At 50.3% G+C, this 27,851-nt stretch overlaps 1 protein-coding gene and 1 long non-coding RNA gene across 5 annotated transcripts; one reads left to right on the forward strand and one right to left on the reverse strand.

Annotated features, from left to right (window-relative positions):
- The first annotated feature begins 1,124 nt into the window (after positions 1-1,124).
- LOC122381951 lies at positions 1,125-11,776 on the forward strand. Of its 4 annotated transcripts, none has more exons than XM_043366742.1 (2): positions 1,125-1,269; positions 4,428-11,776. In XM_043366742.1, exon 2 carries the CDS (start codon positions 4,439-4,441, stop codon positions 9,944-9,946), a length of 5,508 nt encoding a protein of 1,835 aa, XP_043222677.1. In that variant the 5' UTR covers positions 1,125-1,269; positions 4,428-4,438; the 3' UTR covers positions 9,947-11,776. The 4 variants fall into 4 exon arrangements, with proteins under 4 accessions (XP_043222677.1, XP_043222676.1, XP_043222673.1 ...); XM_043366741.1 differs by lacking the exon at positions 1,125-1,269 and adding an exon at positions 1,284-1,303; XM_043366738.1 differs by lacking the exon at positions 1,125-1,269 and adding an exon at positions 1,315-1,799.
- Positions 11,777-25,268: 13,492 nt separating this feature from the next.
- Positions 25,269-27,810, reverse strand: LOC122381922. Its single transcript, XR_006256604.1, has 3 exons — positions 27,751-27,810; positions 26,854-27,034; positions 25,269-26,432 (listed from the first exon to the last, which is right to left on the reverse strand). It is a non-coding gene; the product is annotated as an uncharacterized LOC122381922 (long non-coding RNA).
- Positions 27,811-27,851: the final 41 nt, after the last annotated feature.

Here is a 27,851-nt window from a genome sequence, read left to right on the forward strand (position 1 = left end):
GTGGGGTGGGGGGGGGGGGGGAGGGTAAGGCAGTTTTCCTACCCGACGAACCCGGAATTATCCCGAGGGGTAGGTGTGGAGTAGAGTCGGGGGAACGGGGGGGGGGGGGGAGTGCAAGTACCATACTTTCGCAAGTACCAAGCAAGTACCAAGTACTTTTACAAGTACCAAGCAAGTACCAAGTACTTATGCAAATACCAAGCAAGTACCAGTACTTTGGCAAATACCGAGTACTTATGCAAATACCAAGCAAGTACCAAGTACTTTGGCAAGTACCGATACTTTGGCAAGTACCAAGCAAGTACCCAAGTACTTTTGCAAGTTCAACAAGTTTTTCGTGAATATCTAAGCTTCTAGACGTCCGATTAACACGGGACGAACACCAATCGATCCCAAATTTTTCTCCCTCATACTTTGATTGCCAAAGCGACGCGGAGCGAGCCAAGATATCTTGTTTAAATATCCATTTGAGTAGGATTGCGGGTTTTTTGAAGCGCTGAGTTTTTGCAGCGAGCTTTTCCTGTTAGGGCCTGCGAGATACCCGCGGAAACACATATCTCTTCAGCATTGCGCGCCACACAGGAATGCGGCTGATTCACGTGACAAACTCGATGGCGGTCCCTCCGTTCCGGAGAAAAATTACCGGCCGACGGCTGGAAAATTCCACCGGCCGGCCCGGCGCCGGTGTGCAATGTGCATGTACATATGATAAGCGTAACGCATTTATAAATCGTGAAATCGTCTTTTTTTTCTCAATACACGATGCTGCCGAGATACACGAGCGCTTTATGCCGATCATCTCCCGTCTGCAACTTCCGTGACGGGCCGTCTGCTCGGCCGCGGCGCCGGCGTCCGCCCGTACTAGATCGGCCGGTTTTCGTCACCGGACGAGCCCGGACTCGCCAAAAATTCAGGTAAGTTGGGGCCGACAGAGGGTGGAATTGATTGAGGGACGATCGAAAAACATGATACAAATAATAGGTAAAACATTTTGCAAGTAGGACTCGAAAATCTCTAATCGTACGATTTCCGTCAGAACCGGGTTCGACAAATGTTTGCTCCAGCTGCGGAGAGCAAACTGCGTCACTATAGTTACATACCATAATACGATAGAGGGACTGCAAAGTAAGACATAGTTTAGCTCTAAAAAAGTAGAAAAATATGGCAAGCATTTCTGTGTAACAAAGTATTCATGAACTCCTTCAAATAGGCATTTCTTTTAATACGCTTAATATTCATCACTAAATCGGCCGTTGTGTTTGGACCGAGGTGAGCTTGGTGGTGGATGCGTCACAATGATTTAGATAAAACATTTTGAATTTGGAGGGTGTTAAGATTACATATGAATGCCAATTGACCTTGAGAGCTGTTGTTAATTACTGGGATGATTTTTCAAAGGTGGTTTTGGTGCATAAAGGCTTATTTATTACGAAAAATGCAAGTGGCGCGGCTAACGTGGCGCGTGCATGATTGCCTTTAATTGAAGTGATTTATCCTAATATTTTGCCTCATGAAACAATTTGAAGCAAAAGTTTAGTTTTTGCCAGTTTTTATTAGTCTGCTGCTTAAAACATTTTGAACTTTTTTAATATGGTGATGGTGAAACGTGATGTTAGGAACTTGAAAAGCAGTTACCTAGCAGGTTAAAGCCGCCCTCTGAACCCGGGGCTCTAAATGTGCATAAAACCAACAGAACAGGTGTGGCGTCAGCAGAAATGCAAAAGCTGAACCCTTCCCTTCTAATATGACCTTGCCATTCCCAATGTAACTAAGCCTTATTTGGCCCAGCGGATGGTCAGGTGAGTCATAAATATTTTTTTTAAAATAAAAAGTATTGTGAGTATCAATGCGTGATGTTATTTTCCAATCTTAGAAGGATGTTTTCATATTTTATTGCCTGAATTCATTCAGTTTCTGCTTTGCAAAGGGTGGAAAAGGTAGTTGGAGCTGCAGCGCTCAGCTAACTGCATGATTTACTTCAAAGTACAAAGATAGGGCTGCCTGCTCCTTTTTTGGCACATTTGTTCAAAAATTTCCTGTTAGACAGGAGACATTTAAAGCCGCCCTCTGAACCCAGGGCTCTAAATGTGCATAAAACCAACAGAACAGGTGTGGCGTCAGCAGAAATGCAAAAGCTGAACCCTTCCCTTCTAATATGACCTTGCCATTCCCAATGTAACTAAGCCTTATTTGGCCCAGCGTATGGTCAGGTGAGTCATAAATATTTTTTTTAAATAAAAAGTATTGTGAGTATCAATGCGTGATGTTATTTTCCAATCTTAGAAGGATGTTTTCATATTTTATTGCCTGAATTCATTCAGTTTGTGCTTTGCAAAGGGTGGAAAAGGTAGTTGGAGCTGCAGCGCTCAGCTAACTGCATGATTTACTTCAAAGTACAAAGATAGGGCTGCCTGTTCTTTTTTTGGCACATTTGTGCAAAAATTTCCTGTTAGACAGGAGACATTTTGGTTCTCTCCAGTCAGTCATCAGTTGCTATAGAAGCTGGACCTAATTTAAATTTGCAGAACGTAACCTGTCTTGACCAAATCTGACCTAACATAACTCAACCTTACCTTGCTCGGGGTGGTGGTTTGGTACATAAAATGTTTGTGTAAAATGTATTGTGAGTTTTGATGTGTGGTGTCACTTTTGGAACTTGGAGGATGAGTTTTTTTTCTTTTCTCTCTTAAATTACTGAATTTCTTCAGTGTTTGGAGGTTGCATAAGGCAGTGATAGCAGGAAAAACATGACATTTTCGATCTATATGTCAGTGTGTGACTGCATCCGTCATTGAAACGTAGGTTGCACAGTAGATGTTCTCTAGGGGCTAGGTGCTAGATGTGAGTTGTTGGCTATTTTTCTACCTTTATTACATCTGTAAACAGTGTTGATATAGCAACAGCTGCAATCAGCTGTCAGCTGATTGCATAATGTTCTTGAAAGAGCGAAGTTAGGACCACCTGTTGTTTTTCGACTCGACTCAACTAATTTTGAATTTTAACTATTTAAACTGGGATGAGTCATGTGGTAGTAGCGCCTGATTGATTTGGTTAAATGCTTTGAATGTAAATGAAAGGCTTAAAAATAACATTCTAATAAAGAATTGATATATCATTGCAAAGGTGGCTGCTATGGTGCTAAATTATTGCTTGAATTTGAAATTCATCTCTGTGTTTGAACTCAGGCTAGCAGCATTGTGGTAGTGCGCCAGACTGTTATAACTAAATACTTAAATCTGTAATTAAAATTATAAAATTATTATAATCTAACATAAAGAACTGACGCTGGCAGATGGATTGTGTTTGGTGTTTGTCTATTGATAAGACAGTATTACCCATGTGCCCTCTCCTAGCAGATTCTGATTGTAATCCCGTAGTGCCTGATTGATTTGGTTAAATGCTTTGAGTTTAAATGAAAAGCTTAAAAAATATTATTCTAACAAAGATTGATAATGGCAGAGGTGTGGTAAAAAATAATATTCTAACAAAAAATTGATAATGGCAGAGGCGTGGTAGTTGTGGATTGCAGGCACTAATGTGATCTTGAAAAAGATATCGGTCAGCAGGACCGACCGACCGACCGACCGACCGACCGACCGACCGACCGACCGACCGACCGACCGACCGACCGACCGACCGACCGACCGACCGACCGACCGACCGACCCGACCCGACCCGACCCGACCCGACCCGACCCGACCCGACCCGACCCGACCCGACCCGACCCGACCCGACCCGACCCGACCCGACCCGACCCGACCCGACCCGACCCGACCCGACCCGACCCGACCCGACCCGACCCGACCCGACCCGACCCGACCCGACCCGACCCGACCCGACCCGACCCGACCCGACCCGACCCGACCCGACCCGACCCGACCCGAATTTGAATTTTAACCATTTGAACTGGGGTGAGTCATGTGGTAGTAGTGCCTGATGGATTTGGTTAAATGCTTTGAATGGCTACAGTGTGGGCGGCAGTTCGACCCGAGGCAGGCCAGCACTGCAGCTGTGGAGCCGACATGGGGTCGCCGTGTGGTTAGAGAAGCGATCGAAATTCGAGTGTGCAATCCGTCTTTAAACCAGGGCGTGGGTAAATTCTCGCTTAGCCCCATATGGGACAGTGCTCTAAAACAGTAGTTTTTCTTTGGAAGAGGAAGTGTACCTATTGGCTATGTTTTACATATGAGAATAGGCAAGTTGTGCGTCACGTGCTGGATATTTAGAAATTTGATTGATGTGTTGCGAAAAATGGCTACCTGATTTTTGTCTGTTTTAAACCTATGTGTGCCCCATCGAACGGGACCAATAATAACTTTTACCCACTATCCAGTGAAAGTCCGTTAAAACAATTTCAAACAGTATTACCCTTTTGCCTCCTCCTAGCAGATTCCGATTGTAATCCCGTTCCTTTGTTCCATTTCCAGAATTGCTCGCAATGTCGGGTCAAACACCTCCGCCAACGTCGCCGAGTCGCCCGACCGCCGCCGACCCTCCGGGGCCAGCGCCGGAGACGGTGGCACGGCGCGCTGACGGTCTGATGGTCGATGGCGATGCAGCTGAACCCGCAAACGGTCAACGTAACGGTCAGTCCGTAGATCCGACGGTGAACGCCGCGGCCGCGAGACGGGCGCGTGATCGCGAGCGTCGTCGCCTCGCCCGAGAGCGAGAAACTGAGGCTGAGCGACTTCTTCGCCTGCAACGTAAACGTGAAGGCCAGGCTCTGGCGCGCGCTAGACAAAGAGATCAGACAGGTGGCGCGGGCCCTTCCCATCAGGCGGTAGTCGATGCAGTGCCGGTTCCCGGTCCATCGGGGGCCCAGCCGCCGGTCATCCTTGCCGCGGATATCGCTGCCGCGCGACGCGAGCGTGACCGGGAGCGTCATCGACTTAGGAGGGAGCGTGAATCGGAGGCTGAGCTCGCCGAGCGTCAGCGACGCAATCGTGAGAGAATGGCTACGGCTCGCACTAAGGTCAGGACAGGGAGAGACGGCGCAGGTCTTGAGCCACCTGTTGCTGCTGGTGTGGCGGATCAGCCGATCGCACCACCGACTGCGTTTGAACCGCCGGTGGTGGGCGGTGTCGCGGACGTCGCGCCCGGCGCGGAGGCAGTGGGCGGCGCTGTAGGAGAGGTGGCAACGCACTCGCCCGATGGTGCTGTAGATGCTGTCGAGGCGACAGTAGCCGATGCGCCAGACGACGCAGCGGCGCGCCGGCCCGCGGCCGATGCGCCCGACGCGGAGGCAGTGGGCGGCGCTGTAGGAGAGGAGGCGCCCCACACGCCCGATGGTGCTGTAGACGCTGTCGAGGTGGCAGCGGTCGATGCGCTAGACGGCGCAGCGGCGCGCCGGCCCGCGGCCGATGCGCCCGACGCGGAGGCAGTGGGCGGCGCTGTAGGAGAGGAGGCGCCCCACACGCCCGATGATGCTGTAGACGCTGTGGAGGTGGCAGCGGTCGATGCGCTAGACGGCGCAGCGGCGCGCCGGCCCGCGGCCGATGCGCCCGACGCGGAGGCAGTGGGCGGCGCTGTAGGAGAGGAGGCGCCCCACACGCCCGATGATGCTGTAGACGCTGTGGAGGCGGCAGCGGTCGATGCGCCAGACGGCGCAGCGGCCCGCCAGCCCGCGGCCGATGCGCACGACGCGGAGGCAGTGGGGGGCGCTGATGGACAGGCTCCGGTGGACGCGCCCGCCCGTCGTCGAGGCGACCAGCACCTGCTGGCTCGCAATTATGTCCCCGCCGAGTTCGAGCCGCCGGCTGGCATGCAGCTGGGCCGAATGGACACCGTCTGTGCCCATTGTGGAGCGCTGCGCTGGCGTGCCGAGCCCGCAGGCGCCTGTTGCCATCAGGGCAAGGTGCAGCTTGACTTCCATCCCCCGCCGCCGGACGAGATGGTGGAGCTGATGACCCCCGGCACGGCGTTCTATGACGAGTTTCGGGGCAAAATTCGCGCTTACAACACGGCCTTCCAGCTGGCCAGTATGGGGTGCAACGTCGTCCGACACGACGGGGCGTATCACGCGGCTTTCACCGTTCAGGGTAGCGTGTGTCATCGTATGGGATCTCTACTGCCCGCTCGCGGCGGCGAGGAGCAGTTCATGCAGGTGTATTTCCTCGACGCAGACGAGGCCACCGCGCGACGTGCCACCATGTGTGGCGGCCTCGACAGAGCCGTTCTCGACATCCTTTTGGGCATGCTGCACGAGCACAACAACTACGTGCGTGCGCTCCAGCCGGCTCTGCTGATGGCGCGCGGTGTGCCGAACTGCCGGATCGTGTTGTCGGCCGAACACCGGCCGCTGTCGGAGCACGAGCGCCGGTTCAATCTACCGATCGGTCGCGAAGTGGCGGTCCTGATGCCCAATGAGATGGGGGGCCGGCGCGACATCGTCGTTCGCGAGCGCGGCGGACAACTGTTCCGCATCGACGAACTGAGCCGCCAGTACGACCCGCTGCTCTATGTGCTGCTGCACCCGCGCGGCACGGACGGGTGGTCGCTCGAGCTGAAGGCCGAGCGCGGCGTCACAATCCGTCAGTATGGTGCGTTCCACATGCGCTTCCGACCGGGTCATTTCAATCTCATTCCGCGAGGGGGCCGGCTGTTTCAACAGTACCTGGTGGACACTGAGGCAAAAGCTGAGTCGAGTCGTCTGTCGTATGTGCGCGCGAACCAGGACGGCTTCAACGGCTTCCGCGCCGAGACCATCCGCGGCGTGCGAGACGCGCTGGCTGACGGCGAGGAGCACGGCCGAGCCGTCGGACGGCGCGTGGTGCTGCCGGCATCCGTAACGAGTAGTCCGCGCTTCATGATGGCCAAACTACAAGACGCTCTCTGCTACGTTCGAGACTTTGGCGCCGCCGACTTTTTCATCACCGTGACGTGCAACCCGGCCTGGCCAGAGATTGAGCAAACTCTGCGCACCCTCTACCCGGGAGAGAGGCCGGGCGACTACGATCGGCCGTGCGACCACCCTGACGTTGTCAGTCAGGTGTTTGACCTCAAGCTGCAGGCGCTGCTGAAGCAGCTGCGGGGCGGCATCCTGGGTCGACAGCGGGCCATTCTGCACACGATTGAGTGGCAGAAGCGTGGCCTGCCGCACGCTCACCTTCTGCTGTGGGTCGTGCCCGCCGACAAACCTCGCGCCGAAGACGTGGACACGTGCGTGTGCGCTGAGCTGCCAGATCCCGAGACCGATCCGGAACTGCACGCGATCGTCTGCACCAAGATGGTGCATGGTCCGTGCGGCGCGCTGAACCCGCAGGCGGTCTGCATGAAGGACGGCCGCTGTAGCGTCGGCTATCCGCGCCCGTATCTGGAGGCCACAGAGCTGCCAGAGCGCAGCTATCCCAAGTACAGGCGGCGCGCGCCGGAGGACGGCGGTCAACGTGCGCGGACGCCCGGACGGCGCGGTGTGGAAATCGACAACCGCTGGATCGTTCCCTACAATCCGCACATCCTTCGCGCGCTGGACTCACACGTCAACGTCGAGCTGATCACGCACGCGATGGGAGCGATCCGCTACTGCATCAAGTACGTCACCAAGGGCTCGGATAGGATCATGTTCGCCGTGCAGCCCGACGGCGTGGTTGACGAGGTGACCCAGTATCAGAACAGCCGGTACCTGGGATCCATGGAGGCAGCGTGGCGGCTGCTCGACCGACCAGTCCACGTCCATCATCCGCCGGTCCAGCGGCTGCAGCTGCATCTCGGTGACGACGAGAGACGTGTCGTGTTCCGCGGCGACGAAAACCTGGAAGCGGTCATCGCGGGCGAGCAGGCTAATCCATCCATGCTCACAGCCTTCTTTGAGCTGTGCCAGCGTGACGCGTTCGCGGCGACACTCCTCTACCCAGAGGTGCCGCGATACTACACGTGGCAGGTGCGACGCGGCCGGGGCGCAGACGCCCGTCCGGCCCACTGGAAACGCCGCGTCCGTGGCCAGCCTCACCCCGAGGTGCCGGGCGTGGTTGCCTCTGAGACTCTGTCGCGCGTGTACACCACGACGCCGCGCGCGGGCGAAGTTTTCTTTCTTCGCCTGCTCCTTCACAGCGTCCGAGGTCCGCGCTCTTACGAGCACCTCCGCACGGTCGATGGCCGCGTGTGTGCCACCATGCGCGAGGCGTGCTCCGCACTGGGGCTGCTCGAGGACGGAGCGCACTGGGCGCGCGCACTGGAGGAGGCGAGTGTGACGCGCTTTGCAGGTGGTTTGCGTTTCCTCTTCGCTCTGATTCTGATCGAGGGAGAGGCTACGTGCGATCCCATGGCGCTGTGGATGAGGTTCGCGGACGCCCTGTCCGAGGACATCGCTCGCCGTCAGCGCACCGCTCGCGCGGCTGGCAGACGTGGTCTCACCGAGGACGAAGTGCGCCAGCAGGCGCTGCGGAAGATCGCTGGCATTCTCCGCCGGCTGCGCGGCAGATCTCTGGCGGAGTACGGACTGCCGGTGCCGCCGGTGCCGGACGCCGCCGCCGCCGCCGATGGCGACGACGACGAGCCGCCCGGCGGTCCCGAGTACGACCCGGCCGCTCTGGCCGATCGCGTTGAGCGCGACGAGCCGCGTCTGACGGATGACCAGCGCGCCGTCTATGACGAGGTGCTGCGACGGCTGGACAATGACGAGTCGGGTGTCATCTTCCTGCAAGCTCCAGGCGGCTGCGGGAAGACGTTCTTGGAGAACCTGCTGCTGGCCAAGGTGCGCAGCCGGGGACACGTGGCAGTTGCAGTGGCCACATCCGGCATCGCAGCCAGCCTGTTGGAGGGCGGCACGACTGCCCATCATCGGTTCAAGATCCCTCTGCAGCTGCATCCTGACAACGAGAACGTCTGCGGCATTGATCGCCGCTCTCCCGAGGCCGACTACCTTCGCCGCTGTCGCCTCATTGTATGGGACGAAGCGGCCATGACGAACCGGCGCGCCACTGAGGCGGTCGACCGGGCTCTCCAAGACGTCCGCGACAGGCAAGAGCTGTTTGGCGGCGTTCTGACGCTGCTCTCTGGCGACTGGAGACAGATCCTGCCAGTGGTGAAGCGCGGCGGGCGCGCAGAGGTTGTTGACGCCTGCCTCAAGTCATCGCCCATGTGGCCTCGGATCGACACCATGGAGCTCGCGACCAACATGCGGGCGTTGAACGGCGACGATCAGGCCGGTGAGTTCGCCAACTTCCTGCTGCGCGTCGGCGACGGCCGGCTGCCCGTCGTGGCACAGCCGGACTCGGTGCAGGTGCCCGAGTTGGTGGTCAGTCCGGCGCGCAGTCTCGCCGCCTTGGTCGATCGCATTTTCCCTGACATGGCCGGGCGACACCGTGATGAAGAGTGGCTGCATGAGCGCGCCATCCTCTCGCCGCTAAATGCGACCGTTGACAGGGCGAATGAGGCCGCGCTGGCCCTTCTGCCCGGCGAAACAGTCACGTACGCTAGCGTCGACACCATCAGTGACGACGACAACGAGGATCACGGGCCTCCGGTGCCCACCGAGGTGCTCAACGCGATCGACGTGTCGGGCATGCCGTCGCATCGACTTCAGGTCAAGGTCGGCGCCCCGGTCGTGTTGATGCGCAACCTCGACGCTCCGCGCGTCGTGAACGGCACGCTGTGCACGGTGCTGCGCGCCGCGCCCAACGTGCTCGAGCTGCGAATCGCCAGTGGAGTCGCGCGTGGCGAGACGCTGTTTTTGCCGCGCCTCCCTCTGGTGGTGAGCGCTGTCGATTCCGGCATCGGCCGACCATTCCGCCGCTGTCAGTTCCCCGTCAAGCTGTCATTCGCCATGACCATCAATCGCTGCCAAGGGCAGACTAAGCGACGCGTGGGCATATATCTGCCATCCCCGGCCTTCACTCATGGCCAGTTCTACGTGGCTCTCTCGCGCGTAGGCAGCTTTGATTCAGTCGAGGTGCTTTCCACGCACAACCATCGGACGCGGAATGTCGTATACAGAGAGGTTCTGTGAGGTGCGCGCGCCAGGATCGGGCGTCATACGGGTGCGTTATGGGGCGTTATCTTAGTTCGGTTGTCGAGCGACGATCGGATGTACCCCGCGTTGTGCCGTCCTTCACCCAATTGCTATGACGTTGAGCCCGGAGTGGCCGGAGGAAGCCCTTGCTCCTTGAGTGGGAGGGCCACTCTGTCTGTCCGGGTGGTCAATGTCGACGGCCAACTGTAGGCTGCGGCCAATCGTATTGGGCGTTAGGAAGCGGGTGCGTCATCGGCCGTAATCTTAAACGTTATCGGAAGTATAGTCAGGCGGCGGCGTCCAAGAGCGGTCAGATACTCCTGTGGTCAGTCGTGTGGTACGGCTGGTGGTCCGTGTGCTGGGATTTTTTAGTCTGGAAATGTTAGCGCGTCGCTGTTGGTTGTGAGACCCCCTTTCAGACGTGTGAACGTCTGAAGTCCGTTTCGTGTGATCGATCGGACACTTCACCCCTTGATAGGGGGAGTCTAAACCGCTGCGGGGCGAGTCTTACGTCTGAGCGTGTCAGTGAGTGAGTCCGTGTGCGAATGTGTGCGTGACTGTAACTGTGTCAACTGTCAGGTGTGACGGTTGTTAGGCGCGTCGCTGTCGGTTGTGAGACCCCCTTTCAGACGTGTGAACGTCTGAAGTCCGTGTCGTGTGATCGATCGGACACTTCACCCCTTGATAGGGGGAGTCTAAACCGCTGCGGGGCGAGTCTTACGTCGGGGGGTGCCAGTGAGTGAGTGCGTGGCTGCATCTGCATCCTGTGCTTAACCCTTTCGGTGCTGTGGGTATTTGGAGTGGTGAATGATTGCGCGTGAGTGAGTGTATGCCGGTACGCGCTGACGTAACGGGCCCTTAACCGTTATACTAAAAGTTTGACATCGTTAACGTAAGTTCATCAGGAGGCTGACATTGACATTTCAGTGTGCTTAACTCATTTCATTGTGCTTAAATCATATTTCAAAGTTACTTTAAAAACGTGTTAAGGGCGGGGTGCGCGCTCGGAGCACTTCCACGACAGTGCACCCTGGTAACAGGCTGTGTTCAGTGTGCGGAGCCGACCTTGATGTTCCCTATAAAACCTTCAATCTATCCATCACCTCGGCACGGCGACCCTGAACTATGCCTGGCTAAGACTCCGAGCCTTTTGACTTCCTTATGCCGTGTCCCTGACTACATTTCTCGCCACCATGCAGTTAACCAGCAGGGCCGCCAGTCATCGACACCGGCTGCCGCCAGCAGCCGCAGCTGACGCCAACAAACCCCGGATCCGATAAGCTCTGCCAGGCAATCGGACCAGACCAGTCCAGCTAATCCCAGCAAGTCATTCTGACTGTGTCTAATCCGGTCAGTGTGTCGCCTAATGCCGCTTTGACACTTTGCTTACTTCTGTTTCCTAATCGGCCTTCCTATTGTGTATCGCCATAGCAGCACGCTACATTTACACTACTTCTACTTCACTGCTCTTTTTCTCCTACTGAGCATGCTGCCTACACAGGGCGGTTTTTGTAGCGTAGCTTAGCACGCCAGCATTACCGCTGTCAACCTTCTGAATTCATGTCAGAATGATTCGCCATGTCAACTACTGTGACCTGTCCCCTGGCCCAGTTAGGTAAATCGCTGCTGCTAGATTTCACATAAACATTCACTGCTCGAATTGGCTAATCCCGTCGTTTGGCTGCTGCAAATCTCCTGTGGCCCAATCATGCGCGCGGAGCAAGCAAGTCACCTAGTATAGTATACTATTTGACTAGGATTTGGCGTTATTTGAAACGTTCAGTTTTTGCAGCGAGCTTTTCCTGTTAGGGCTTGCGAGATACCCGCGGAAACACATATCTCTTCAACATTGCGCGCCACACAGGAATGCGGCTGATTCACGTGCTTTTGTGAGCGAGGTGCTTCCCTCCGGGAGAAATTCGCCGTCCCCATATGCTTAACACGGAGCCGAGCGGCGGCTGACAGGTGGCCGGCTCTCGGGAGATCGGCAGCCGACACTCGAAAAATCGACAAGCCGCCGCTGAATGCGCGTGCGGCAGTGCTGAGCCGAGTCGTTCCCACGGTCTGAGGTACCCCCAGTTTGAAGATTCGGCTGTAGAATATGTAGTTTTAAATACGTAGTTTGACGTACATCTCGGAAAAGTGAGATACGGCCAGAAATGAGTGTGGGTCCCTCCGTTCTGAAGATTCTGATCGACGCCGATTGAAATAATTCGCCGTGCATATCTCGGCTTATTGACGACCGATTGACACGGGATCAACACCGATCGATACCAAATGGCTCTGTGGGGGGGGGGGGGGGGTGGGGAGTAGAGTGGCAAGTTTTCCTACCCGACGAACCCGGAATTATCCCGAGGGGGTAGGTGTGGGAGTAGAGTCGGGGGAACGGGGGGGCGAGTGCAAGTACCAAGTACTTTCGCAAGTACCAAGCAAGTACCAAGTACTTTTACAAGTACCAAGCAAGTACCAAGTACTTATGGAAATACCAAGCAAGTACCAAGTACTTTGGCAAATACCGAGTACTTATGCAAATACCAAGCGAGTACCAAGTACTTTGGCAAGTACCGAGTACTTTGGCAAGTACCAAGCAAGTACCAAGTACTTTTGCAAGTTCAGCAAGTTTTTCGCCAATATCGAAGCTTCTAGACGTCCGATCGTCACCGGAAAAACACCATTCGATCCCAAATTTTCTCCCGAATCTTTTTATGGCCAAAGCGACGCGGAGCGAGCCAAGATATCTTGTCTAAGGCTAGTTGAAAAGGGCATAGTTGATGCGGTATATACCAGTATGTTCAATAAGTAAGTTCCGTTTTGATATAACTCTTTTATTTTCTGGCACATCTCAACCAAACATGGCTCACGGCTCGACGAACTCGCCCTGCAGGCGAACGCATCGGTCTCATAGTTTGGCCAGGTCCCGGATGGCCGCACGGAAGGTTTGAGTGAGGGTCTTTTCGCCATACTGGTAAAAAGCAGACCCGAGTGCAGACCGCGAGCCGAACCTCCGGCCCCGGAGATTTTTCTTCATGACTGCGAACAGTCAATAGTCATTGCGTGCAACGTGTGGAGAGTAGGGATGGTGTTAGAGCACCTCGATGCCCTCTGCCTGCAGGGCATCCCTCGCCACGAGGGCACGGTGAAGAGGCGCGCAATCCTGGAGGAGGATGAACCGACCACGGGCCTTCTCGGGGCGGCAACTGACGATTACTGGCAGGAGATGGTCTCTGACTCTCTAATGATCCTGGCGTAGGCTTATGTTTAGGCTTTCTTTTATCGCCTGGACAGTAATCTTTCTGTTGGCCATCACCATCTCCTCCACTTTGGCGATGTCAGTGACTGTGACCATCGTCCTCAGCCTTCCTGCATGTGCCAGGTCGCGCACGCTCTCCCTCCCCTCCCCAAACTTTCTTCCGCTTCCGAACTGCGGAATCACTAAGAGCATGGCTCCCGTACACATTCACGAAGTTGGCGTGGATGTTAGCCGCCGGCTAGCCCTGGATAGCTACGAATCGTATCACTGAACGTTGATCCTCTCGGGTGGCCGATGCCATTTCTAAAGCAGTCTAAAAAATGGTGTTATTTGATCTGCTCCATATCGTCACAGAAATGGAAGAAGAAGCTGAAAATGCGGTCACTTCGACATTAAGGTCTGAATTCTAATCCCTGAAAAAATCACGTGCGTAGACCGCGTGAATTTTATGTAATTGCTCTCCGGAACTTACTTATTGAACGCACCTAGCTTTGGTTGATACTAAGATGGAAGGATTCACTAAAGGACGTGATGTAGACTGCAGAGTTTGCTAATGTAATAATTGAATGAGGACTTTACTCCACCAGAAATCGTTCGGGTCGGAGCTTTCGAATTGTATTACAAAGATGGAAGGAATCTGTGGAAGGCAGAAATGGTGCAGCTGTTTCATTCTTAAAACGTGTTCGCAAGCAGGATTTACGTGACGCTAGCGACATCTATCAATGTAAGCCGGGACGCTGATTGGCTGATTTGAGTCCGTGAGCAGTATCAGTAATTTACGCCAGCACAGGGTTGAGGCAATATGCGCATGCGCAGGAACTTCTCATGGAGGAGCTTTTGTTACATCGGACAGCGCTCAATCTTTTTCAACAATTTTAGAAACACCCGACGGCTAACTCGGGAATCAATAGAGCGCCTTGAATAGAGCTACAGCGCGGCCAGGTGGGTGACGGCACGTGATCGCCTGAGGCGGTGGGGGGTAAAAATATTTTCGTCATTTAATGCTCAATGCAATCGCTGCGACTTTTTACAAGACCTTCGTCTCGTCGTTGTTCCTTGTTTTCAACGACTGGTCCCCGAGTGATGACTATCCTCACGCAAGATAGAATGAATGGAGCTAGCAATTAAGTCCAAAAAACATCGAAAATGTTACAAAACACTTCTTTTGAAGGAGATGAATTGAATGGTGTTGGAGCCTCACGAAACATGTTTCAGATATACGGTCGTCAAGTTAGATGTAAGTGAATCCTAATCTATAATCTAAGATTCGGAATCAGGTGAGCCCCTACGATTTGGACCAAACTTGGTCAGTGGATAGTACGTAACGTCCTGATTACGATGCACCCAAGATCTAAGCTCGGCCCGCCATATTTACGAAGTTACGGATGTTTGAATTTCAAGGTCATTTGGGTGAGCCCCTACGATTTCCGTCAAAATTGGTATACGGACATATTACATCCTCCTCATTACAAATATCATAAAAGCTAAGCTCGGCCCGCCATATTTTTCAAGTTACGGAGTCACAAAGTTACGGAATTTCAAGGTCATTCGGAGAGCCCCTCCGATTTTCGTCAAAATTTGTATGCGTACACATTACATGCTCCTCATTACGAATATCGTAAAAGCTAAGCTCGGCCCGCACTATTTCAAAAGTTAATGAGGTTTGAAACTCACTGAAATTCAAACCTCAGTAACTTTTGAAATAGTGCGGGCCGAGCCTAATTTTTATGATATTCGTAATTAGCAGCATGTAATGTGTCCGCATACAAATTTTGACGAAAATCGGAGGGGCTCTCCGAATGACCTTGAAATTCCGTAACTTTGTGACTACGTAACTTGAAAAATATGGCGGGCCGAGCTTAACTTTCATGATATTTGTAATGAGGAGGATGTAATGTGTCCGTATACCAATTTTGACGGAAATCGCAGAGGCTCACCCAAATGACCTTGAAATTCAAACCTCCGTAACTTCGTAAATATGGCGGGCCGAGCTTAAATTTTGTGATATTCGTAATGAGGATCATCTAGAGTGTCTGTACACAAATATTGATGGAAATCGTAGGGGCTCTCCCGAATGACCTTGAAATTCAAACATCCGTAACTTCGTAAATATGGCGGGCCGAGCTTAGATTTTGGGTGCATCGTAATCAGGACGTTACGTACTATCCACTGACCAAGTTTGGTCCAAATCGTAGGGGCTCACCTGATTCCGAATCTTAGATTATAGATTAGGATTCACTTAGGATCTAACTTGACGACCGTTCAGATATGACGCGTAAAACAAACTGACGCATTAAGACTGTGTTCAAAAGTGTGAGCGGCAGCTCCGCATTCCGCAAGCACTTGTCAACAAATGAAAATCGTAGGTACTGCTCGGTCGCCATAGCAACCAGTAAGCGTCACAAATTTTGAACACTATCTGAGTGCGCTAAGTTCGACTACATCGAGGACGATGGGTGATGATTGCCAGCTGATTAAATTAACGAAGCGCGAATAAATTCAATTTTTGTTTGAGATTGCGAGTAAAATCTGTTTGTAAATTTCAAATATCATTGAATTAGTTTTTGTATATAAAATAACTACAAACGCCTCTGTGCAAGGAATAAATCAAGGCTTATGAAAATCGTGAGTAGGGTTGGGAAAAGCAAAAAAAGGATCACGTGACTGGCGTCTCAACCTTATCTGTAAGAATCTTGAGCGCGGCGCCGTGGAAAAGCGCATCCGATAACACTTTTACAGACCTTTTCTGGGCATTCTTCTCAGATTTGACCTCAGGTCAACGGTTTAACCTCCATAGGTTAAGTTAGTGTTTTATCGAAACATGTTATTCGGTAATAGCTTTTGACTCGAGAGAACCACGATATCAACTTTACCAGCATCGTGTTCATCTCGTCGAGACGCGTCGAATGAACTATACTTTGACCTTGAAAGATCATTACGAAAATTTGACGTCAGGTCTCTAGGTCATGACCTGACCGGAAAAGGTCATGTTGCGTATGAATCCATCCGTATCGTCGAGCCCAACACATCTAAAGGCCGCCACACACTGGAACTCGCATGCGGGTTGCGAGTTTGCGGGCATAATACTAATTCATGGAGTGATTAGACCGCTCCCTTATGGTAACTTCATGAATGCAGTGGAGCCGGTACACCTTCAGAAACTTACATATATTTTTGAGGATGGAGATGCTAGTACTGAGCATTGTGTTACATATGATGATGAAGATGATTAGCCAGATGCTCATTATTTAGGATCAAAATTGATAGAATAGTTGTATTACGTTTCACCCACGGGGCTTCTTCGGATACATATAGGTAAATTCAACAAATAGAACACAGAGATGCAGGCCAAGCTCAGACACAAATCATGCGCATGCAATAAATATCGTGAAAGGATTAACAGATATCTTGAGATTTAGACGAATAATAATTTTAAGATCGACCCCTAAGTGCGTACTGCGCGCTATTATTTGTCTTTGTAATAAATACGTATACCTATTTAACAGTCGACAACACAATACGTACTACGCGAATTACGCTATCATTCCATCTCAGAATTCGTACTACGCGCACACTAATACATACACATCATTCTAAATCACAGCTAACAATGACCTATAATTTTTATAGGTCATTGTTAGCTGTGATTTAGAATGATGTGTATGTATTAGTGTGCGCGTAGTACGAATTCTGAGATGGAATGATAGCGTAATTCGCGTAGTACGTATTGTGTTGTCGACTGTTAAATAGGTATACGTATTTATTACAAAGACAAATAATAGCGCGCAGTACGCACTTAGGGGTCGATCTTAAAATTATTATTCGTCTAAATCTCAAGATATCTGTTAATCCTTTCACGATATTTATTGCATGCGCATGATTTGTGTCTGAGCTTGGCCTGCATCTCTGTGTTCTATTTGTTGAATTTACCTATATGTATCCGAAGAAGCCCCGTGGGTGAAACGTAATACAACTATTCTATCAATTTTGATCCTAAATAATGAGCATCTGGCTAATCATCTTCATCATCATAACTTACATATAGTCGCAATACCAGCGCAACGAACCAAAATTCGACTCCAACGAAAAACCCGCAAACCTCGCAGAACTCGCAGACCTCGCAGCGAGGAAAATTGAAAGTTGACTTAAAATCAACTTTTGGAATGCAATGCAAGGTCGCTCTTAAGCTAAAAACATGCAGACGCCAGACTCGCTTGTTAGATGGTAGTGTGGGTCACTCAGCCTAGATTGTATTATTTGCTGTTGAAGAAACCCGAAAACCCAAAAACTCGCAACCCGCATGCGAGGTCCAGTGTGGGGCGGCCTTAAGGCTTTTTCATCGCTCCAGTATGCATCTAGCAGAAGTTATGTATTAGCGAAAAAAATGGTTAAACGCATTGGTGACCTGAGATTAGTTACCTCAGGGACATAACCAGGGGTCATTGGTGTCATTTTCGGTTCAGTGTGTCATTTACTTGATATTAGGTGTTTGAAGTGTGAAAGTGCAGCCACTCAAATGCATGCATTGTTGGTTGTGTTCAGATTTTCACCCCCAACACCACATAGGTACATTTTTGTTACTGCTGAGACTGCTGTTTAACAAGTGCCTCGCTCTGGTGGAGTCCTACAGTACTCACCCGAGAAGGCGTCCAAAATAGTCGTTGCATGCACTACGCTACATAACTTGTGCATGCTGGCTGACCTGCCAATGCCTGATGAGCAGCTAGAACAAGAGCCGGAGCCAGAGGAGCCGAGAGCCGAGCTGCAGCTTGCAGAGGGCAACGGAGCGGCGCTGATCCGACAGGGTGCTGTGCTCCGCAATCGCCTAGTGGCGCTACTCAACGGCCGTTAAAGGGACTATCCCACCTTCTAAAATGTTGTTAAAACCAGTTAAATTGTGCCCGACTTTATAGATTGGATGACCAGGAACACGGTTCTGGCATTTATTTTTCATTAAACATCTTAGGCTTCCCATATTCCAAACACAAACTTTCAAATATGTGACGTCACAGCCCAAAATTACCTACTTCCCCAGGCCACATTACTGTCATAAAGCTGATTCTTTTTACTCTGTAGGCACCACAACAAAGTTCAGACCAAGTTTTAAGCGATTTTTCAACGAACAAACCCATTTAAATCAGAATGACTAAACGAGATGACGTCACACTAACGGTCGCTCCATGTTGAAGATAGGGCCTTGTACAAGGCCCATTTTCAAATGAAGGGAACGAATTTCTTCAACACCAAGAGGCCGCGGGGGTTGCAACCTAGATAGATAGTGGTTTCTGAACCTCGCCGCAAACTTGGCTATCTCAACTCAAACCCCATGTTAAAAGTGGGATAGTCCCTTTAACAGACGCGGGACGTCAAGCGTCAACATGAATAGAGAGAGGGTGCATGTCTTTGTGAACAGCGGCGCCGCCACGCTTTTATGAGCACTACGTACACACGCATGCAGGTTAGTGGTAGGCTCAGGCACGACACCCAGGGTGGGATGAAAATTTTCCCAAGTTCCAAGGTGCCTATTTATAACATCACCAAAACCTGAAAACTCTCCGGATTCGTCCCACTGATTGTCGAGAAGTCAACATTTTCATTAAAAATAATACAAAATGAGTAAAACGAATGATCTAATAAACACCCAGCTGACCAAGGGAAAGACGGCTGTCCCTGCCGTCCCTCCCTTGGCTTCGAACCGATTACAGTCTGCAGAATAATGTATGTAGTTACAGTTGCACTTACACTATGTCGGGTCAGCTCAGCTCAGACCGTGTCGGCTCAGCTCAGCGAAAAGATGCCCGTGGACTGGAGCGGGACGTGTCGGCTCGGCGAGCTGCCCTGGCCGTGTCGGCTCGGCGGGCTGCCCAGACCGTGTCGGTTTTGCGGGCTGCCCAGACAGTGTCGGCTCGGCGGCCTGCCCAGAGCGTGTCGGCTCGGCGGGTGCCCAGACAGTGTCGGCTCGGCGAGCTGCCCAGACAGTGTCGGTTTTGCGGGCTGCCCGGACCGTGTCGGCTCGGCGGGCTGCCCGGACAGTGTCGGCTCGGCGGCCTGCCCAGAGCGTGTCGGTTCGGCGAAGTGCCCAGAGCGTGTCGGCTCGGCAGAGGATTGTGTCGGACCAGCAGAATTCGTCGGCTCGACTGCATCAGAGTGCCTGAGGGACAGGATCGATGGGATCCGGAAGAGAGCGGGAACCGGTTAAAGGAGCAATGGGATTCGCGTTAAAATGCTAACAAAATGATACATATGTACAAGTATATATTTTACATGATCAAGAAGTGCATACGGTAGAGTGAGATGAGAAGAGTTGTGTTGAGCGCGGATCACATTTAGGTGGGGAACAAATTTAGTTAAGCCAACTATCTCATTTACCTAACTCATTGGAGTCCAGGCATTACCCCCCCCCCCCCTGACTTGACCGTGTCTCAAACGGTCAAATGACCACCGTCCACCACCAGTGACTCGGAGTAGAAAGAAGTATCACACGCGGTAAATTCACGTTCTTCTTATGGAGACTAGGGTGTTTCAATAAACACGAAATTTTCCGGATTACAATGCGCAGCCCCACAATCGATTTCAATGCACTAAAAAGTAACCAGGCCCAGTGGCGGATCCAGGGGAGGGCAAAATGTTCCAAAAAACAGTTCCAATGCTTGCCATAGCTAAACCGAGTGACTGATCGCTTTGAAACTTTCAGCACAGTACTACTTAGGTATGTACAAAATGTTAGTCACATGATTTTTATATCGATGACCTACGGCTAGGTCATTTTTGCGACCTCTCCACTATAAGTCAGTAAGAGAAAATTGAAAGGCACCTTTTTTGGGCAAACCTCCTGTCCGGTAGCTCAGTTGGTAAAGCAGTGGACTCCCGGTAGTGAGAGCCCGGGTTTGAGTCGCTCCGGCGCTCGATATTTGAGACTCCTGACGGGGATGGTCTGAGGTTGGTGGGAGCAGCCGCAGCCAGTCAAAGTCAGGAGTGGTACAGGCCAGGGGGTGTCGAAGTCTAGTAGGAAAATCTGGCAAATTCCCTGCGTGACGTCACGTCGGGGATGACCGACGGCACCTTGCACTGAAAGATACGGCAGAACGGCTATTTTTGAAAAATGATTAAAAATACTTTTGTGCTGTTATGACGCATAAAACGCTCATCAGCATGTTCCTCATCATGTGACAAAGGCATATCCGTGGTCGAAAATAGCTGAGCCCCTCCCAATTTCCAACCACCGACCTCATAAGCAAAGGATGTAAGCGTAATCCTTAAGGGCGACTTTCCTATACATATCCGTACATATGCGTCCTTATGGAAATCGGTAGTGTGGCGATTGGCGACGCGCGCGACATCTGTGTGGCGACCAAGTGGCGACTGTGGCGACACCTGGTGGCTGCTTTTCTGCTGTATGTAGGCATTGGGGTTTTGCCAGATGTGGTTCCTACTGCTACACTACTATGTTGTCCCAATACTAGAAAAGTTATTTTGCTAGTAAAAGGCAAGCAAATTGAAAGTTGATTTATAAAATTGCTTATAAATGATTACGAGATAATAATAAAGAAATTTTGATTGAATAATTATTTAAATAGTCAACCGTGAAACTATATTCTGGTAGGTTTAGTAGAAATAAGTCCGTGCAACCTTGTATTTAGGGCCTTGGTACAGGCCATGTCCGGCTTTGAAGGGCACGTTAAACATTGGCATCCTTAACCCGGCAGTTGCTGGGGTATTTCGCCACCCACCGTTTGCTGGGGGGGGGGCGTTAAACGCCCCCAGCCGATAACTCGAGAACCAATAGGCGCAGCGAAACGCACGAGGCGGCAAACGAAAGAACGCGACGAGACGCTTCAGATGAGTACTTTAAAGTTGAATTTTGAGGTCACAGGTAGGGTCAAGGTCAGGTCAAACACCTGAAATCGGGCTTTCAGTAGCATGGACTTCAGGACTTCGCAATGGGCGCCTCTCGTCATAAACTCTGTCAAAACGGTGCACAATCCATCATATAAGGCCTACAAGAGTGTCAGCTCCATGTAGGGGTCAGTCAAGCATAGGTCAGGGTCAAGGTCAGGTCAACCGGGTAGGCAAATATCCCCGAAAATCAAAACTGATATTCGCAGCCTGTGACACATGTTTTATGGGTAATTTGGGGCGTAGAACACGATGGTGACATTCATTTTATCATATTAGTACGTGTTTGGCTCAAAAAGTTCAATTTAAGAAATGCATGTAACATGGTCGTGAAGTAGTCACGAGAAATTGCCAAGATTCAGTTCAAGATTTTGGAAAATGCGGAACGATAATCAATAATCGAAGATAGCCATTTGATTGTTCATGGTGTTGGCAGTCTAATGGCGTTTACGGCATGTCTGTATGTCTATTCTGTGATTTTATATGATTTTTTGAACATATGCCGTTTTTGGTCGAAAACTCAAAAATCATGACGTCACTAAAACCTCGATATCTCAAAAAATTTTCCGACCGATTTTTTTTTTAAACTTTGTCACAATACACTGCAATCAATTCCCTACAGGTACCCAAAATTTGGCGCGCCTGCGGCGCGCCGTTTTTATGCTATGGCCCGGCGAAAAAAGTGGGGGCGTTTAACGCCCCCCCCCCCCCAGCAACTCGCGGGTTAAACGTTAAACTAAATTCTCCTGTCACCCGGAATTACGCGATCGGACGGTAGTGGGCGGGCTCTACGCAACAAGCTCTGCTTAGCGTAGGCTCCGGCTCCCGTCAATCCGCCCTTTCAAACATTCGTGCTAAATTTATAAGAAACGTCACTCTTAAAAATACCGAGTTACAACCTAAACAGCACACAGTGAACCGGAAAATAACACTCGTGACCCCTCCTTATGTCTTTGATATCATCTCAGGGCACGAAAGATATGCAATAGTTTGCAGCAATTCGCTAATAACTTCTGCTGGAGGCATTCTAGAGCAGTAGAAACACCTTAGATGTGTTGAGCTTTACGATACGGATCGACTGATATGCAACACGACCTTTTCCGGTCAGGTCATGACTTGACCAAATGTCAAAGTTGTAAGTTCACTTTTTAAGATCAAATTATAACTCATTCGACGTCATTCGACGCGTCTTCGCGAGAGGCACACGATGCCGGTAAAAGTAAGATCGGACAAGGTTTGATTCAAAAGTTATCACAGAAAATCCGTTCCCGTAAAAATGGTATACCTATATTAGGTATGGCAGTTTCCCCTGGAGGCTAAACCGTTGATCTTAGGTCCAATCTGAGCAAATTACCCAGAAAGAGCAGTAACAGTGCTATCAAATTAGCTTTTCTGGGGCGCTCTAGCTCTATTCGTTTCCGAGTTATGCGCCAGTTCTTCAAAAATTGTCGAAACTGGACCTAAATATTATCGGGATTTGGCCTTTGATGGGCTCTGGTGATCTGACATCTGACCTGACCTTAAAAGTGACTGGGGTAATTTGGTCATTATGTTTGACACTTTCAAACGCCGCCTACCGCTTGTTGCTACGTGGCCCAGGACAAGATGCCCAGGAGCCGAGTTAGAAGGGATATGGGTGCTCAAACATCCACCAGGGGCGTGAAAATCCAGGAGCCCCAGCGCGGCTGGGCACGGAATATTGGTTAACATAAGACATTTTACACCATCTTACGGTAAGATGGTGTAACTGGCGTTGTGAAGTAACTTGGTCACTGGCGTGGTGGTGGGTCGGGGTCGCCGATGGTCAGCTAAACTTTTGCCCTCCCCAAACGGATCGGCTGGATCCGCCCCTGACCAGGCCAAAATTTTAGACCTCTTAGTGCATATCTTCAGGTCGCGCGGGGTGACGAAAGTTTCAGAACGTTTACTATGGAAAGCCAATGGGAGGAAGGTCGGAAATATTGCATAAAATCATACATGAGTGATACGGAGTCTCGCAAACTACAGATCACGGTGCAGTTTTGGCTCTCCGTTTCCTGGAGCAGCAGAAGGCTAGGTGCAGAAGAAAAAAAAAGTACCGGAAAATTCTTATTCATCCTGCATAGCTACGATAAAATTGGCAAAAAAACGGCCAAAAACGGTAGAAAAAACGTGGTTAGTCAGGGTGAATAAGAATTTCCCGGTACCTACCTACTTTTTTCTTCTACACCTAGCCTAGCCTAGCCTAGCCTTTGGATTGGAGAAGGACCGTACGTACCTCTGAGCCCGGTAAGCAGTCCTTACTCCTTATCGTTTTTCTCACAGACAATGACAATAGGTACAAAAACAATGTAATAAGACCAGACGTTTCGACAACAAAGTGCCTTCGTCAGTGGAAAAACAAGATATAGGCTTTACACCGATAAAAAATATATAGAAGACGACCAGCCTGCACGAAATACAGTTTTACTTTTTTGAAATACAGGTTATATCTAATCTCGCACTAAAATGTTATATCGTTCTTCTGTCTAAACTATTTTGTAAGTCATAATCACAGCATTGGAATCGACACATTGACACATTATAACAGAGACACTCCTATGTATAGATATAGCTATTTGTTTTTTAGCACCATTTTCGCACCTATCCTGGACCAGCTGTAGCAGGCTGGCACGGTCCGCCGACATCAAAACAACGGTGCGTCAGCTGATTATTGGTCCTCCGATTCAGGAGAAATTATTAACGCGGGAACGCCGGCGCTAAATAAAGGCGGTAGGATTCACGGCTTTGCATGATTGTGTGCAATATTTTTTATAGTATCAAGCGAGGGGTATTGCTGGAGTTTTGCAAATAAACATTTTATTCTCAGTTTGGCTATGCGATCGTGAACACTTTATTTTCATAGATAAGATATGAAATAGTATAAACAGGCCAACCCAAGGCTATGTAGGCCAACCTTAGACTTCGCATAGCCATGGACATTGCGTAGGAAGGTACTCGCCGATCGTACCACGATACCACGGGCAAGATATCAGACTTTTGGGAGTTTTGTGTCGCTGAAATGTATTTTAAGTGCTAAGAAGGAAAATAATTCAATTTAATGTCATGTACAAATACAATGGACATTTAGCCATTCCAAGCATATAGTTTGCCTGGCTTCGCCAACCAGATAGCCAGGTTTATTCCAAGAGCTTCTAAAGAGGTAGTGGATTTAATATCGTTTCTATTACATTTATTTGATAATCCTACATATCAGTAAACCTGCCACGTTATCATTCTCGTCGAGCGATTACCGGCACATCGTACCAATTGGTACGATGTGCCGGTAATCGCTCGCCGAGGATGCCAATGCAGCGTCGAGCGTCCGATGGTTTACGATAGGAATTATAACAATAGTTTTAAACTAGCGCTTTTTAGAACCATGGTCCGAAATGGTAATTCAAAGAACCTCTTCCCCTTTCAACTCACCTGAAAAAGCTGCTTTCGTGTACCACCCAGCACCCGTTTCGTAGATATATCAAAATGATAACCGGAGGCGAAGATTATCTTTATGATACCACGATTTGTGGGGCTGACTAGTACCGACGGGGATCCCACAAACACGACGGTCACATTCATTAAGCATGATGTACGGCGTAAAGCACCACATCTCACCCCAAAAGCGCAACCTTCTGAGATATCTTATATTTAGTTTCAATGCTGGTACTGGTGCAGTTTCAATGCTGGTACTCTGCTCATTTCTGCTCAATAAAGTTATTTCTCGCTCAAATGCGCCTCACATTAATCGTGTGCTGTGCTCCACAATCATTGCGCCGCGCGCTCTTCCTTCTTATCGGCCCCCTTGAGATCGTATCCATCAATATCTATTTGCTTCAGTTCTAAGTTCTAATGACTTGTATTGTAGAGAAACAATTTTAGAGCGTTTAACAAAATAATTGCATAACCTATGAGCGATAGGAAAAGCCCAATCGTCCAACTCATAAAAACATTGGGACACAAACAACTGGAAACTGATGGTAGTTGGTACTTTCGCGCATAGGCGGCGGAACGGGGAGGGCACCGGGGCACCGTGCCCCCCTCTGATTTTGGCATTTTAACATGGGCTCTATGGGCGTTACATGGAAAGAATGGGACCAAAAGTCGGCAGTGCCCCCCCCCCCCCCTTCCCCAGTTGAGCTGGGCGCAGGTACTAAATAGCATCAAAGGAAATCCTATATTCATCTCGCCGCATTTAAGCGCACCAATCGAAAGACGACAGCGTGACCGCGCTGACAGGCAATCAACCTGGCCACATAAAACTAGCTAGTGCAAGGAAGATGTCTATATAAACCACTGGACCATGCAAAGCGTTCATGTAAATAAAATATGAGTAAAGATGACCCGTTTGAGGGCAGACTGGCCAAACAGTGACGTTACACGCGGATCTCAACACTGCACAACCCATTCATCAAAAGAGATCTCGTGGATCCCTATATACGTCATAACTAGCCCTAGTACGGGGGTATATAGCCATGGACGTAAATGGCCGGCTTAAGGCACAGGATCCCAATTGTCATCCCCATTACGTGGTCCCCAGAAGTCGCCAGGCCGAGAGCCAATGGCAGTTAAGCACATCTTACACGTGCCGACAAACGTGACACAATGAATCCAATAATGAGCCCGCCAATAAGCCTGCCTAATTCTGCATGTAGGCTGCTATTTACCACCACGGCGGAAGGCTAAAACGCATCCATACAGCTCAACATAGGTGTCAATTTCCGCCGGGTTGGGGGTGCTCAAGCTCTTTAAATTCCCCGCCGGCTCGGCTGGCTTGGCTTTGGAGCCCCAACAGACGGTGCGGGTCAAGGTCACCGCTGAGGCGGCGGCGGATTTGCTGCGCCCGGGCAGTGGGCACCCTCAATTCGGTGAAAATCGACACCCATGCAGCTCAACATGACAAAACGCTGCATACAAGCGCACGTCCTCGCATTTAATTGACGCATTTAACTGCGTCACTAACCTCGTACACTGTACAACACTGGTGAGATGACTGTCCGAAGGAAACTGCCGACTTTGGCTGGCAACATTCAGGGTTGGTGACTTATGTACTGAGTTCGGCTGGCTGACAGCGATGTGACTTCAGGACCGGTTGATGAACGGGCCATCCTAGCCCCATACTACAGGAGCCCAGCTGGTCTTGGCGAGCGGCTGCGACTGGACGAGGCTGGACCCCTACTACAGGAGCCCAGCTGGTGCTGACGAGCGGCGGTTACTGGACGAACGGGTCAGCCTGGACCCCTATTGCAGGAGTCCGGCTGGTCTTGGCGAGCGGCGACGACTGGACGAGGCTGGACTCCTACTGCAGGAGTCGAGCTGGTCCTGTCGAGGAAATAGTTCACCTTTAACATGGGATTTTAAACTGAGATAGCAGTCTGATAGAGCAGATTTGTGTATGCCCTATATTTGAACCGTTTGAGATATTCACCATTTATCAGTGAATATTGGTGCTTAAATTCATGTTCTAGTGCTCATTTACAGCAAGCAGAAACCTCTTCAACACACACAGTGGCCAATCAGCGATGAGAGCACTTACAGGAGCAGAATCCCTTGCAGCTGATAGGTTGTTCAGCAGTTAGTGTTCATAACTCTAATCATTAAAATAATGTAATCCCTTTAGAAGAAGTGTGTAATTCCAAGTTAGAATACATTTAAATTTTATTCATCACATTTTTAACACATCTCTTTGAATTTTATTAATCAAATTACTCACAGAAGGTGAACTATTTCTTTTAACACTTACCTTGCTTCAATGGTGACATGTAGCTCTTGCAGCAGAGAAGGCACAGCATTTGGCTGCAACTTCAAACATTGACTTGTTGCTATCAATTATTCAGTTTTGAAATGCATACAGGTACAGTGAATCTTGGGTTCTCCTGTAAGAATGCTGACCGCAGAAGCAGAAGTTCATCCAAAGCTTGTGCCTGAAAAAGGGCCAGGTTTAATATATGAGTGAAATGAAGACTTATAGGTAAGGTTTTGACTAGACCCCTGGGTCACAACAGGAGATGACCCCCGTGATTGGTGGGACCACCAGGCACCAGCACTGGCACAGTCCGTTCTGACCACCGCACACCTATCAGCCCGAGAGCACACTAAATTGCATGTTAAAGCTCCATTAATGCTTTTTTCAATTTTGGCCATCCATTTTGTTGGGTCCATCATGTCCATCACCAAGCCACATTTAAAATGCACTACACTACATCCCCCACCACCTGACCACACCAGGCCAAATCTGCACCGCGCTACACAAAATCCGCACTGCACCAAGCTAAATCCACGCCACACCAAAGCCTCACCAGCCGGACAAGCCAGCACAGACGAGATCTTGTCGAAATTGCCATGCTTTGCAGAGTGCATACTGGCCTACCTGAACCTGACCTTACCCAACATATGAGCCTGACTGTCCTTAGCACTGGGAGCTCATTGAGACCAGGCCCCACAGGCCTAGTGGCCTCCTGAAACCTGATTTCCATATGGGGTGAGCTATTTAAGAATGGTGATCGGATATCGAACCCGAGACAAGACAGCAATGAGCAGTGGGCGGTTCATGCAACCATAATCATGTTTCCTTACCACAAGTATCAAAGCAAAAACAAAAATAGCTACCTATCGAATTCAAATTTCACTGGAACCTCACCTGCATGGATCTTAAGTGAAAGGTACATCTTGATACATCTGCACGAAAGATACATCTTGATCCACTCATCTCAATCTTGTTTTTCTGCATCCAGGGCATGC

Source organism: Amphibalanus amphitrite, unplaced genomic scaffold, assembly GCF_019059575.1.
Source record: "Amphibalanus amphitrite isolate SeventyFive unplaced genomic scaffold, NRLGWU_Aamphi_draft 000130F_arrow, whole genome shotgun sequence".
Taxonomy (NCBI): domain Eukaryota; kingdom Metazoa; phylum Arthropoda; class Thecostraca; order Balanomorpha; family Balanidae; genus Amphibalanus; species Amphibalanus amphitrite.